The 16080-nt window shown below is 44.4% G+C and overlaps 1 protein-coding gene across 1 annotated transcript in view; it reads right to left on the minus strand.

The window, feature by feature from the left end:
* LOC115144920 (ubiquitin-conjugating enzyme E2 R2-like) overlaps positions 1-16080 on the minus strand; it is a 36252-nt gene that overhangs the window by 17382 nt on the left and 2790 nt on the right. Inside the window, exon 2 of the mRNA XM_029686062.2 lies at positions 216-302. Coding sequence (XP_029541922.1) covers positions 216-302 — 87 coding nt within the window. The remainder of the gene's footprint in view (positions 1-215; positions 303-16080) is intronic.

Genomic DNA, 16080 nt, shown 5'->3' on the forward strand with positions numbered 1-16080 from the left:
TGTCTAGGTCTAAATTGTTTGACACCCCTCATCTATACATACACTAGGCCACTGTTAAAGTATATGATAGCAACAGAGTCAAAGTATTAATAATAGAAGATAACAAGTTAAAGCTATTCAGAGACAAAAGGACGTTGCACTATTATGTAGATTATGTAGGGGAAAAGCCAAAGAAAGAGATGATTGTGTAATGACAGATAGGGTGAGTCTCTTACCTCGTAGATGTTGGGGTGCCACATCTTGGTGAGGAAGCGGAAGGCCGGAGGAGAGTAGGGATAGTCAATGGGGAACTTGATCTGAGCCTGAGAGAAGAAGAGCACACTAATTAGTGATGCAAGAGGCAGAGGCCAGCTGAATAAGGTGTAAGAGTATAACTCTGGTCAAATATCTAGTCATAACTACTTTATTTAGGCCCGTCTTAGCTTGGTACCAGATCAGTATGCTTTAGTCAACTCCTCTATCATTGTCATGCCATAGACATTGGAGTCGAGGCTATGGGTAATTTCCATTCAAAACGACCGATGAGCACCAACATGTGCTCAGTTTTGAAATGTATAGGATTGGCCTGAGTAGGTGGGGCGGGGCCAAGTGCAAGTGGATCTTTCCAAATTCAACAGACATGCATTGCATTAACCAGCCTGATAATAGCTCATTTCCAATTTGATAACATTTCTCTACTCTGAATAGAATAGGAATGAGTTACAGGCCTACTCAGGCTGGTTATAGGTCGACTATCACATTCAACCTATACAGTAATAGACCATATAGCCCATCTATCAGAAACGGGTAATTTGGTTCCATTTCAACATATTTATTAGTGAAACCAAAGTGCTCTAACATATTTAAATGAAATCCAATAGCCTAGTACACAAACTTTTTCAAAAATGTTCAAATCAAAAGGCTATGGCACAGAAAAACTTAGTCGGGTGCATCGGAAATTCAGAACTGCTGGAAAGAAACATAATAAACTAAAGCACTGATCATTGGGAACGAGATCAGAATGACTGCTAAGGCTTGATCCATAAATGAAATAGGTAGCCTACAAAAACAATCCATATGTTCTAATCAAAAAGCCTGACTAATATGTCATCAATAACGCAGCCACATCCAGAGTCCCCGGTGCTGAAACATTCAGGAAAAAAAGATGGAGCTTTAAAAAAATGAAATAAACCGACGAAGGCTAAGAGAACAAGAAACACTTTTCAGTGAGAAAACAGAATAGAACCCCCCCCCCCCCCCCACAAATTTCAATGATGTAGCCTACAATGCAATACTCATGATCATTTTAAGGAAAATAAAAACGACTAATCCGGGTGTACACTACATGACTTCAGCCCCGATTTAGCTGTCCCATTCCCAGAACAGTTTTTGAAATCGTCACCAACCCTCATCTTAATGTGACAGAGTCAGAGACGCAATCTGAGGAGAAGGGTCCAAATGCAGCCTGCAATTCGGGGCATTCAAACACCTCTTTATACATCTATTTGTACATTTATAAGCTATGACTCCAGTACATAGGCGGGAGGCAGGGGCACACCAGTACAGTAGATGGCAGTAATGCACCATAAAGTTGGAGACCAACCACCAATAAACCCCACAGAAGAAGAGGTGGCTAGTACATACCGGTAGTATCCTTCACCCCCCACCTGTCGCATTGTTTTCCCGCAGTTCTGTTTAACGACGGCGAGGGCAGGTGTTCGGCAGACGGGAGCGAAGGACACTATGAGTCAGCTAGTCCTAAGAAGTACTCCGTTCAGAGCGACACCAGGAGTGATACCATGTGGTAGCTAGCAAGCTAATTAGCACAAAGTGTCGCGAACAAACTGTGCATTCATGCAGGAACCAATGAGATGCTTGAGGGGGCGGTGTTCATGAAAGAACCAATGGGATGCTTGAGGGAGGGGGGGTATGCCCATAATCAGGAACGCCCCGAATTGCGGGCTGGGAGGAGGGGGGTTGTTTCCTCTCACTAGGGCTGTTCCCACCCCCCCAAAAATCTTGGTCGACCGAAAGTCTGTTCTTTCAACCAATTGATTGCTAAACATTTTTAAGCATGTATTTTTCAATAGACACCCCATGTGCTTTAATAAAATCAACTATATGCATTGAGCTTGTCTGATGCTTTAACCTTACGGTTTGATGCCTCAAGTATACGCCAGAGATCCAGATAACCAGAAGAAAAAAACCTGGCCCAACTCCTCCCACTCCTTCTGGCTTTCAGATTCTGCCATCACTCTCCTGAAGTTGCTTGTAATAACACATGGAGTCAGCATTCATGTGGAATGAAAATGTATCTTATCATTTCTACCGATCTGCATGGCATGTGAAACAGATTATTTTAAATTTACAATGTCTTATCTCAAAATCATTGTCATGTTAACCACATGTTAATCAAAATTCTATCCAAATCTAAATAAAAATGATAAACCTATAAAGTAACTTCTGTTGCTATTGCCAACTATGTGAAAAGAGCCTCCATAAAGGAAACAAATAAAAACATTGCAGCCTGCAGGTAAAACGAACTTGAAACATTGTATCAACTATTTAACTGGGTTCTGCCCAAAGCTTGCACTAGTAAACTTTCAACATTGTATAAAATATTCTGGGCCTAAATCCCGGCACTTCAAATGTTCTACTGCTTGAGCTCCTGTTCCACTTATAGAATATTAGCTCAAAAGTATTGTGGCGAGGGCCTCCCGAGTGGCGCAGTGGTTTAAGGCACGTTGTCCGGATTATGGGAGGGTTTGGCCGGCAGGGATGTCCTTGTCCCATGGTGCACTGGCAATTCCAATAGCAGGCCGAGCGAAGTGCATGCTGACACGGTCACCAGGTGCACAGTGTTTCCTCCGACACATTGGTGTGGCTGGCATCCAGGTTAAGTGGGCATTGTGTGAAGAAGCAGTGTGGCTTGGTTGGGTTGTGTTTCGGAGGAATCACGGCTCTCAACCTTCGCCTCTCCCGAGTCCATACGGGAGTTGCAGCGATGAGACAATTGGATACCACAAAATTGGGGAGAAAATGGGGTATACATTTATTTATTTTTTAATATATATTTTTTACATTAAATAAGTATTGTGGTGCTCCTGCACCTAAATATAAACAGTACCAGAACCTATTTCCTAAGTCAAGCAGCCTATTTTATGACGTTTCCACTGGACCAGAGCATTACATTTTTCCCCTTTCACTCAGAGTGGTTGTCGAAAGGGAGAGAGCTCGAAAGATTTTTCTAATACATTGAGGAACTATAGATTTTGTTTGCTTGCTGTTTGAGGTGAAGAAAACATGACTGAGTGGTGGTGTGTTAAGCCAATCAGAAATCAGATCCCCAAATGGGCACATTTATATGCCTACATTTGCGAGCAGGCCAGGTAGGACCACTTCTATGTGTGCACATCTTTACTCAACATTGTCTTTTGTTTGCAGTGCTCCTGTCAATGACTAAATTGACAGAATGGATGGAATTAAATAAACCAAAACTTGTTTCTCACAAATGTAACATAGGTTGTGCACTCCTCAAACAATGTGTCCACTCTGTGTCCACTGGTGAAATATGTAATGGGGAATTGATCTACACTAAACAATCAAACGCAAACAACTCCCACAACGAAGTTATGAAACAATGAATGTGCACAAATTGGCAGGAGAGAGCGCATTCTTGAGAGAGAAGTGTATTGTGCATCTGGGATCATGGTCAATCCGACATCTGCATTGGCCATGCGGCATTTACAGTGATATGGCCTCAGAAGTCAGGGCATTCATACGTCTTGCACTTCGTGGAGCAGTTCAAAGCTGTTGTCAAGAAAGTGATGGTGATGTGGTACAGAGCACGATTTGGCCTCTGCAATTGATACACCCTCCATATGAAGCCTCAGACCACATTGTAGAATCAAGCATACATTGGCTTTTAGTCTAGACCTCCGCAATGGATAAGTTCACAGAGTGGCGCATATATATCTGCACGACTAAAACAATCATCGACCAACAGCAGTCGATCAGTGGACTAATTGGGGTCAACCAGGTTAGTCTCGAGATAATAACTTATTTTTCGAGAGGGAGGGGCAGAACATGTAAGGGGTGGGGGTTGTGCACAAACTCCACACAAGCCTTCGCCGACATTAGACCATTACTTGTGGCCTACTGCTGATTGCATTGTACGAGCCCTTAGTGACTAGCAAATTGAACAGGGGGATGTTGCCATATCTACCAGGCCCATACAACATCAAGCCCAGAGTGGAAAGCCTGACACAGGCCTAATAGAATCCTGTTAGCTTGTAAAAGTCTGGGGCAATGCCTCCAAATTGGCTCGGGTCCAGAATGACTGGGCTTCACGTAAACACTCCACATACAGACAGAGCCGGGCAACACAACACAGGGACAACAGCCGTGCAGCTTACATACCAGCCTAGCTCCAGCTAGCATAGCACTCAGTGAGGGTGCTGAGGCCAGTGGAAACAGAGGGACATATAAGCCCCGTAATGTGAGCTCTGAGTGCAATATATAAAAGCAAGTGGCTTAAAGCAGGAAGAGGAGTCCCTGTAAGATGGTAATGGTATAACATTTCACCACGCGGCTTATAGAGGGCCTTTCACACTTTCCCTGTCCACATAGAGCCACGACATGGATCTCAATAGAACACACTCATACTCTGCCCAACATAGCCTACTTTCTGCCTGATCATAGGAATGGAACAAAGACACACGTTATAAAACAGCATACGATGCCATCACAACACACTAGATGCAACCCACACTAGACATAACCCAGGGTTTTATTTATTTGCATGAGTTAATTAAAATATAGAAAATGGCTGATCCAGGCGGGACTCTTGGTCAAAAATCCCTGTAATTTATCATGCATGCTTTTTATACCAACTTCTTGGCAACCTCTGTCATTGCCAACAAAAGGGTATCTAACAAAGTATTGAGAAACTTTTGTTATTGACCAAATACTTATTTTCCACCATAATTTGCAAATAAATTCATTAAAAATCCTACAATGTGATTTTCTGGATTTTGTTTCTAATTTTTCTGTCATAGTTGAAGTGTACCTATGATGAAAATTACAGGCCTCTCATCTTTTTAAGTGGGAGAACTTGCACAATTGGTGGCTGACTAAATACTTTTTTGCCCGACTGTATATGCTACTACATCTTCGGTCTGAAATGGGTAATCGAAAGGGAGATAAGGGAAACAGAAAACAGAAAGTAGGGTCTATCCTCCATAGAGAGCACTGACACTCACAATGCCCATGACAGGCAGGCTGCACTCACAGGCAGAGACGGGGGGAGGGAAACTTTCCATGGCAGCAGAGAAAACCCTGACCTGTCTGCAAAACTGACACCAAGCCCAGAGGGATGAGAGGAGAGAGGGAAAACAGTGTAGTGTGACTGGGCTTAAAAAGCTAGCCTTGCTCATTTTTTCTGCTGCACCCTGCCTACCTCATCAAGTACATCCCAAGGAGGAGACAAACAAGAGAGGTTCAGAATAGGGATAATTGCTCCATTTATCTACCAAATTCTGAACTCTACACAAACGCACTCAAATATCCCCTCCATGCCCGTGAGGCTTGGCTGTCTCTAATCACATAGTAAGTACATGCAACATACACACCCCTGAACTTAGCTTCTCATTGCACACCCCACCAAGCCTCTCCTCCCCTGGCTGCACCCCACCAAGCCTCTCCTCCCCTGGCTGCACCCCACCAAGCCTCTCCTCCCCTGGCTGCACCCCACCAAGCCTCTCCGCTCCTGGCTGCACCCCTCTCCTCCCCTGGCTGCACCACCAAGCCTCTCCTCCCCTGGCTGCACCCCACCAAGCCTCTCCTCCCCTGGCTGCACCCCACCAAGCCTCTGCACCCCACCAAGCCTCCCCTGGCTGCACCCCACCAAGCCTCTCCTCCCCTGGCTGCACCCCACCAAGCCTCTCCTCCCCTGGCTGCACCCCACCAAGCCTCTCCTCCCCTGGCTGCACCCCACCAAGCCTCTCCTCCCCTGGCTGCATCCCACCAAGCCTCTCCTCCCCTGGCTGCATCCCACCAAGCCTCTCCTCCCCTGGCTGCATCCCACCAAGCCTCTCCTCCCCTGGCTGCATCCCACCAAGCCTCTCCTCCCCTGGCTGCATCCCACCAAGCCTCTCCTCCCCTGGCTGCATCCCACCAAGCCTCTCCTCCCATCCCACCAAGCCTCTCCTCCCTGGCTGCATCCCACCAAGCCTCTCCTCCCCTGGCTGCATCCCACCAAGCCTCTCCTCCCCTGGCTGCATCCCACCAAGCCTCTCCTCCCCTGGCTGCATCCCACCAAGCCTCCTCCCCTGGCTGCATCCCACCAAGCCTCTCCTCCCCCTGGCTGCATCCCACCAAGCCTCTCCTCCCTGGCTGCATCCCACCAAGCCTCTCCTCCCCTGGCTGCATCCCACCAAGCCTCTCCTCCCCTGGCTGCATCCCACCAAGCCTCTCCTCCCCTGGCTGCATCCCACCAAGCCTCTCCTCCCCTGGCTGCACCCCACCAAGCCTCTCCTCCCCTGGCGGCATCCCACCAAGCCTCTCCTCCCCTGGCTGCTCAGCTCCATGTTTCTCTGAAGTCAGGCTCTCCTGAGAGCCCTGTGGAAACAAGCGGCAGCTGCTTTTATGTATCACCTAGTAACAGGTACAGAACTGGGAGGATGTGTTGCTGCTTCAGTCAGCCAGGCAGACAGGAGGAGGAGGAAGAGAGGCTGGCACAGGAAGAACAGGATCTAGAGCAGAACTGCAAGGCTCAGCATCTACCTTGTAACCTACCTAGACCCATCTTTCTTGGATGGTGACCTAAAAACACGTGTGGCGAAGCCAGTCAGAGAGAACACACCCTGTGAAGGTAGGCTGGAATCAGGGAAAAGTAAACCAGGTCAGCTAAAGCAGCATAAACCCTCACAGAACTAATCATTCTGTTCTTCTCTCAACGCACCACCTTCCCCGTCTGCCGACACCATTCTACCAGTCCCCAAGCTTGCTGTCCCTCGCTCTCAGATTGTCTCACTCTTATTACCCCTCTCCTGGCTGCTCTACAGAGTATGAATGAAAAGAGGAACATGCCCTTGAGAACAGTGGTGCACCCCACACGTCTTTGTAGACTAGAATGTGATAGAGGTGCTTTAGATGATCCTACCCAGACACACCAGGGTCCTGCCTCATTTAACAGAACCCTTTTAGTGTGGGGGAGGAGAAATACAGTCACTAGTACACGCGACACCAGAACTACTGTCAAGACTGAACGGCGGCCCACTTCACAAATGCAATTAGCCTAATTACAAGCTACCAACCAACTTGACACGATGACGAGAGGGCCTGTCAAAACCCAGACCCCTATGTACTGTAAAAAGACAATGCAGCAATGCTGTACACAACTGTAATGGCTCTAGTATAAGGTTCCCTGGGACATGAGGACTGAATTAGCTGTGGACCAAAACACCAATCATTATTTAAAACTTTCTGACACAAAGCATTACTGGTGGGCCTATTTCCCATGGAAGTAGGCTACATGAGCAATTTATCCATGTAGGGAAAACATTGGATGTGCAAGTGCTTTGCATTCAACCTGATCCAGTCAAGGAATATCTGGAGATATGCTAAACTAGCCGAAACTTTTGCCTATTTCTGAAATAAACAAAAGCTGGAACAGGCTGCCTATCAATGGAGCTCTGTTCTCTTAGTAGGATATCACCCCCAGGCTTGGAACATGTAAGCACACGATCATAATTAGGCTGACTGTTGGAAGGAGTACTGTAGGACTACCTCTGCATGGGCCCCCTTTTCTAATGGCAGGCTCGCTCTTCACAGGTCCCCCAGGGGCACCAGCTCGAGCAGGGCCAGGAATGGCACTGCCTCTCTCTCTCTCTCTATCCCCTTCTCCCAGCTCTCATTTCTGTGTGCGAGCCAGGCAGCTAGGGGGGGAAACATGACTCCATCGGCCAAGGCAGGACAGCCCAGCCCTGCGCAGGCCGCCTCCTCCATCTCTGACCAGCCTAAGGCCACCAGACTGCCACAGCCTGGTGTTGAATGAGTGTCTGTCAACTGACTGTCAATGCAGCGGCCACACATTACATTGAAGGCAATTACTGTGCTCTCTAGCTTGCGGTTCACGGACATAACCAAGTGGTTTTTAATTGTGCAAAAATGTACATTTTGAAATACACCATTCGTGGCAGAAATCTCATAGTTGAAATAGAATATGACCTTGTGGTTGAGGAAGTATGTATGTCACCAAAAGACAGTACAGTATGAAGATGATCAGAAACTGCTACTCCAATAGAAATCCCTGATCACGGTTGTAGGTGACGTTGGCTAGCTAAGCTCATGCGCTGAAACACGTAATCGTGTCGAACGGTCATCTCACGCTGAATTGCGCATGTGCAGGCCGTCAAATCAAAGGCGTTCCTTTGCTATAAAGTAGTTTTGATAAAAAATGTGTCCATTCGTCACGTTCACGACGTTGGAGTAATAACATGCTCAAATACTTAAGACATAAGCTCGAATCTTAGTTTTACATTTTCTTCATCTAAAAGCACAACCTAAGGAATAACTTTTCACTTCCCTCACTGCCTCCTCGAACCACAAACTCTGGCCTGGTCTGCTTCGAGAGCGTTCCTGGAAGTCTTGCGATGTTGCATCTCTGGGTTTAGAAACTCTATGACATCACTTAAAAGGAAGTAGGGGAGCAAAAGCTATTCCTCGTCATGACAGCCTTTAAACTCAAGCAAAACAATATGAACATCTTAAAGCTGAAGGCTCTGTTGTCGAAAGAAAAACAAGAGGGCCGTCTTTGGCCTACTCTGCTTGAGGGAACTGCTTGGGAGATGTGTTGTTGACGATAAGCGTAAAGGGCTGGCTGGCACAGTGGAAGGTTGCCAGGGACAGCTAAGCTAATAGGATTGCTGGTGTGTTAATGAAGGGAATGGGAAGACAATGCAGTCCCCAAGATGAAGAGAGCGAACATGAGAGAGGGCAGGAACAGACTGGGTCTTGATGGACAGAGCAGATCTCCCCTGAGCTTGAGGGAAAGTCAGTGCTACCAGCCCAGGCAGCAGTGATTCTACCCTCTGGCCCTGACAGAATCAATTCTCTGGGCAGGTGACTTGGGTCCTCGGCCCATGTCCCAGGGACAGGGTCAACCCGGGCGGGAATGCAGTGTTGCTGCCAGTGTCACTCAGCATTAGGATTCAGACCCTGGGCTGACCGAGCTGACCAGGAAAGGCAGCCTCTCAGGCCCTAGCACTGCTGAGGACACAGCTAGTGAGAATAGGGTAGTTGTGTGTGAGTGTGTGATCCAGCAAAGAGTGTTGGCAATGGGCAAATATTTAAATGAATGCAGAACTTGGCTGAATATGTACACATTGGCAATGAATGAGATGAGTTCCCTCCATACAAATGTCAAGTGCATTGAGTATTTGGAAAAGCAGTTTAGGTTACTTCCACTTTAGTCCTTATTGTGTTCTATTTTAGTGTTGTTTTCAGACCTACACTATATGACCAGAAGTATGTGGACACCTGCTCGTCGAACATCTCGAACAAATCATGGGCATTAATATGGAGTTTGTCCCCCCTTTGCTGCTATAACAGCTTCCACTTTTCTGGGAAGGCTTTCCACTAGACGTTGGAATATTGCTGCAGGGACTTGCTTCCTTCAGCCACTAGAGCATTAGTGAGGTCGGGCACTGATGTTGGACGATTAGGCCTGGCTTGCAGTCGGCGTTCCAATTCTTCCCAAAGGTGTTCAATGGAGTTGAGGTCAGGGCTCTTTGCAGGCAGTCAAGCTCTTTCACACCGATGTTGACAAAGCATTTCTGTATGGACCTGGCTTTGTGCACAGGGGCATCGTCATTCTGAACAGGAAAGGGCCTTCCCCAAACTGTTGCCCCAAATTTAGAAGCACAGAATTGTCTACAATATCATTGTATGAAGCAGCGTTAAGATTTCCCTTCACTGGAACTAAGGGCCCTAGCCCAAACCATGAAAAACAGCCCCAGACCATTACTCCTCCACCAAACTTTAGAGACGGCACTATGCATTCGGGCAGGTAGGGTTCTCCTGGCATCCGCCAAACCCAGATTTGTCTGTCAGATTGCCAGATGGTAAAGAAAGAAAGAGTCCAATGGTGGTGAGCTTTACCCCACTCCAGCCGACGCTTGGCATTACGCATGGTGATCTTAGGATTGTGTGCGGCTGCTCCGCCATGGAAACCCACTTTATGATGCTCCTGACAAACAGTTATTGTGCTGACGTTGCTTCCAGAGGCAGTTCGGAACTTGGTAGTGAGTGTTGCAACCTAGAACAGATGATTTGTACACCCTACAGCACTCTGCGGTCCTGTTCGGTGAGCTTGTGTGGCCTACCACTTCACGGCTGAGCTGTTGTTGCCCCTAGATGTTTCCACTTCATAATAACAGCACTTACAGTTAACCGGGGCAGCTCTAACACGGAATACATTTGATGAACTGCCTTGTTGGAATGGTGGCATCCTATGACAGTACCACATTGACAGTGATTGAGCTCTTCTGTAAGGTCATTCTACGTCAATGTTTGTCTATGGAGATTGCATGTCGGTGTGCTCGATTTTAAACACCTGTCAGCAACGGGTGTGGCTGAAATAGACGAATCCACTCATTTGAAGGGGTGTCCACATACTTTTGTATATATAGTGTACCATCAATATTTTGTTTGGTCTGGTGACACATTCAGAGGAGTTTCACCCTGATGTAAATGTTTTGCTCCGGTATTGAATAGGCATACGTCATTGTTTGACTGACTCTTTTCAATAAATATGTAAAAGCGGCACGTAACAGAGGGTTTGTCCAACCTGTGTAGATAGGGAGGGTCTTAGAACAGGGAAACTGGTTTGTTGGAGTGGTTTGTTAGAAGGAACAATGAGTCACAAGCCTGTTGTGCATTTCACAGCCAAGCTGTGCATTCCTGGGCCAACAATGCTTGTACATAGCACCCACAATGCAAATGTTCCTAGCTAACACAGTGCCGGGTTAACCTACTGCGCCGCTCAGAAAAGACTGGAAGCCTAAACAGGTCTCTGAATAACTGGGATCTTTAGCTGAGCTGAAATAGATCAGCAGAATGTATCACAAATTTGTCATTTGGAAACACTACCTCTGACTGATGCAATCAGGTGCAAACAACCCTAACTGAACAATAGTGGCGTACCTAGGAGACCGTCATTAGTCTAGGTTATCTTTATTCACAAACCTTCATTCAGAAAAAGAGTTCACATTTACAACATAGGCCTACTACTGTAGTTTTAAAAAAATACATGAAAAAAAAGCACTTTCCCCGACCTACTTCCAGTGGTTGAAAAAGTACCCAATTCTCATACTTGAGTAAAAGTAAAGACAGCTTAATAGAAAATGACTAAAGTAAAAGTGACCAGTAAAATACTACTTGAGCAAAAGTCTAAAAGTATTTGGTTTTAAATATACTTAAGTATCAAAAGTAAATGTAATTGCTAAAATGTACTCAAGTATCAAATGTAAAAGTAATTGCTAAAATGTACTCAAGTATCAAATGTAAAAGTAATTTCAAATTCCTTATATTAAGCAATTTTCTTGTTTTTATTTATTTATTTCATACATTTTTTCATTATTTACGGAGAACCAGGGGCACGCTCCATATGAAGCCTTTGTGTTTAGTGAGGCCGCCAGATCAGAAGCAATAGGGATGACGACCAGGGCTGTTCTCTTGATAAGTGCATGAATTTGACAAGTTTCCTGTCCTGCTAAGCATTCAAAATGTAACAAATACTTTTGGGTGTCAGGGAAAATGTATGGAGTGAAATAAAAGTAAAAGTTGACAAAAATAAAAACAGTATACCTCAGAAATCTACTTAAGTAGTACTTTAAAGTATTTGTTACACCACTGCCTACTTTGATGCCTGTTTATCGTTGTAACGAGAGCTCTTGCCCTATATCGGAAAAGAAAATGCTCACCATCTTCAACAGTCATGCAAATATAGGCTAAAATAAAACCGAACAAAAATATAAATGCAACATGTAAAGTGTTGGTCCCATGTTTCACGAGCTGAAATAAAAGGCGCCAGAAGTTTGCCAAAAAAAGCGTTTTTCTCAAATTTAGTGCACAAATGTGTTTACATCCCTGACAGTGAGCATTTCTCATTTGCCAAGATAATTAATCCACCTGACAGGTCTGGCATATCAAGAAGCAGATTAAAAAGCATGATCACATGTACACCTTGTGCTGGGGACAATGAAATGCCACTCTAAAATGTGCAGTTTTGTCACAAAACACAATGCTGCAGATGTCAAATTGAGGGGGCATGCAATTGGCATGCTGACTGCAGGCATGTCCACCAGAGTTGTTGCCAGATAATTTAATGTTAATTTCTCTACCATAAGCCGCATCCGACGTCGTTTGAGAATTTGGCAATACGTCCAAGCAGCCTCACAACCGCAAACCACGTGTAACCACACTAGCCCAGGACCTCCACATACATCTTCACCTGCGGTATCGTCTGAGACAAGTCATCCGAAGTCTGATGAAACTGTGAGTTTGCACAACCAAAGAATTTCTGTACAAACGGTCAGAAACCGTCTCAGTGAAGCTCATCTGCGTGCTCATCGTCCTTACCAGGGTCTTGACTTGACAGCAGTTCAGCGTCATAACAGACTTTAGTGGGCAAATGTGCTCTTCACAGATGAATCCCGGTTTTAACAGTACAGGGTAGACGGCAGACTGCGTGTATGGAGTTGTGTGGGAATTCGGTTTGGTGATGTCAACATTGTCACCAGACTACCCCGTGGTGGGGTTATGGTATGGGCTTGCATAAGCTACGGACAACGAACACAATTGCATTTTATCTATGGCAATTTGACTGCACAGAGATAACGTGACGAGATCCTGAGGTCGATTGTCGTGCCATTCATCCGCCGCCATCACCTCATGTCAGCATGATAATGCACGGCCTCATGTCGCAAGGATCTGTACACAATTCCTGGAAGCTGAAAAATGTCCCAATTCTTTCATGGCCTGCATACTCAACAGACATGTCATCCATTGAGCATGTTTGGGATGCTGTGGATCGACGTGTACAACAGCGTGTTCCAGTTCCCACCAATATCCAGCAACTTCGCACAGCCATTGAAGTGGAGTGGGACAATAGTCACACTCAACAGCCTGACCAACTCCATGCGATATATGTATATGGCCTCCTTATAGTTGTCATTTATATATACATTTAGTTTATTTAGTCAATATTTTCTTTAACTCTATTTCTTGAACTGCATTGTTGGTTAAGGGCTTGTAAGTAAACATTTCACGGTAAGGTTGTGTGTATATATATATATATATATATACACACACACACACACACACACTGTTGCATTTGACAAATAACCTTTGATTTGAAGGAGATGTGTCATGCTACATGAGGCAAATGGGTCACACCAGATACTGACTAGTTCTGATCAACACCCCTACTTTTTATTTTATATCTGTGATCAACGGGTGCAGATCTGTACTACCAGTCATGTGCAATCAATAGATTAGAGCCGAATGAATGTACTTAATTGACTGATTTCCTTATATGAACTGTAATTTAGTAAAATCATAGAAATTATGCATGTTGCTTTTATATTTTTCTTCAGTGTACTTTCTGAGCTAGGCAAGTAATGAAGAGGTCTAACCTACTGCACTTCCCTCTGTAAGCTATACCACCCCCTGTTGCCGGGCAAAACAGAGGACATGAGCCTTCTTTTACACAAAGGTCTTAGGCAGGCTAAACAATACCCTTACACACAAATAAAATACTTACACTGCAATAAGTTAGTGACTGCAGTCAACTGTGGTATTGTTGACACAGTTATTGCAGCATAACTGCAGTGTACTGCACTTGAACTGCAGTTATACCAAATATACCGGTAACTAACCTAAGATATCTCATCTGCGTCATTTCCAATGGGAGTAAATTTAGTATAGTGGGCAGAACAAGCAAGGAGGTGGGCAGAGCACGAGCTAGCGAGATCCTATTGGCATGTTTTAGCATGCATTTGCATATATCTGTTAGGGAACGTCTTCTCTGTGAATTGCGTGTGTACAATAACTCAATTGACCCTTGCACTCCTAAACAACACAACATTTTTTGAAATTTTGGCAATGTCTACAAAACTTATTGCACAGCGTTCGTAACAGATTCTGGTTTAGGGAAAATAAACTTGCATTGAGATCTAATGTTTCATCAATGAGAAAATTTGCAGAATGTCAGAAAAGTTTTATCTAGCTCCATCTTGTCTCTTATGTGGCTGGCAGGTAGCCTATCGGTTAGAGAATTGGGTCAGTAACCGAAAGGTCGCTAGTTCGAATCCCCTACCTGTCTTTGAGCAAGGCACATAACCCTAATTGCGTCACAGTCACTGTTTGAAATGGCAGACCCTGGCAGTGACCCAACTCTCTGAGGGATACGCAAAAAAATGTATTTCCAATTTACACACGTGTACATGTGTGAAATCAGACAAAGAATTATTATTATCCCACTGGACTTCCTCTCATCACCCTATTTGAACGTTCTAAACAGAGGCTTCAGATTTATACATCCTGTGCGACATCTGGTCCCTTCTATCTGTCCGTGGTTATACTGCGCTTTAACTGCAGTTACACTGCAAAATTCATGCAGTAATACTGCACTCTGACTGCAATCTTTTTTCATATGGGTAGGGTTTACAAGATAATGGAAAAAGAAAATGTTTCTCACAATCTGTATCTGTCTTTAGACCTGTTTTCCAATAGAGCGATTTAATTATTCATACAGTTTGGGTAAGTTATTCATACTTGTTGTAGTTATTTTTTTACTTTTGAACTTAAATCTGCCACACTGGTTAGTACTATAATACAGTAGCTACAAACAGATATAAATTTTAGACTAAATGGTAAACAACCCTTGTTAATTCTTGCGACGAGCAAACCCGTATCCGGGAGCGTAATCATAGCCTCAAATGCATTAGCATAACGCAACGGACATAAATACCCCTAGAAACTTTTCCTATTCATGAAAATCGCAAATGAAATGAAATAAATATATTCAAACACAAGCTTAGCCTTTTGTTAACAACAATCATCTCAGATTTTCAAAATATGCGTTACAGCCAACGCTAGACAAGCATTTGTGTAAGTTTATCATGGCATAATGCTATGCTAGGCTCTGCTGGCAGCAGGCAACATTTTCACGAAAATAAGAAAAGCAACCAAATGAAATCATTTACCTTTGAAGAACTTCAGATGCTTTCACTCAGGAGACTCCCAGTTAGATAGCAAATGTTCCTTTTTTCCAAAAAGATTATTTTTGTAGGCGAAATAGCTCCCGTTTCTTCATCATGCTTGGCTGAGAAATCGACCGGAAAATGCTGCTTTTTTCAAAATTTGCTCCATAATATCAACAGAAACATGGCAAACGTTGTTTAGGATCCATCCCCAAGGTGTTTTTAACATATTTTTCAATAATATATCCGTCGAGGCAATTGGTGTCTCATAAGAAGCGATTGGAAAAATGGCTACCTCAGTATTTTACGTGACATTTTCTGCGGGAGACACCATGTGACCACATGCTATATATGGCTATATATATGGTATTCTTCAATGGAAATGCCTAAAAAGATGTCACAATGCTGTAGACACCTTGGGAAATACGTGGAAAACGTAAGCTCATTCGTAGCTCATTCACAGCCATATAAGGAGTCATTGGCATGAGGCGGTTTAAAAAAATGCGGCACTTCCTGGTTGGATTTTTATCTGGGTTTCTCCTGTAACATCAGTTCTGTGGCACTCACAGACAATATTTTTGCAATTTTGGAAACGTCAGAGTGTCTTCTTTCCAAAGCTGTAAATTATATGCATAGTCAAGCATCTTTTCATGACAAAATATCTTGTTTAAAACGGGAACGTTTTTCATCCAAAAATGTAAATAGCGCCCCCTAAATCCAAGAGGTTAATACATAGAGTTAGGGGTACTATCGACATACAGATGAGTTTGTTTCTAGTTGCCTTTGCTGAGAGGGACACACAAAATCTGCAGGTTGGATGCAAAGTCAGTTAAAC

This window comes from Oncorhynchus nerka, linkage group LG17 (assembly GCF_034236695.1).
Source record: "Oncorhynchus nerka isolate Pitt River linkage group LG17, Oner_Uvic_2.0, whole genome shotgun sequence".
Taxonomy (NCBI): Eukaryota; Metazoa; Chordata; class Actinopteri; order Salmoniformes; family Salmonidae; genus Oncorhynchus; species Oncorhynchus nerka.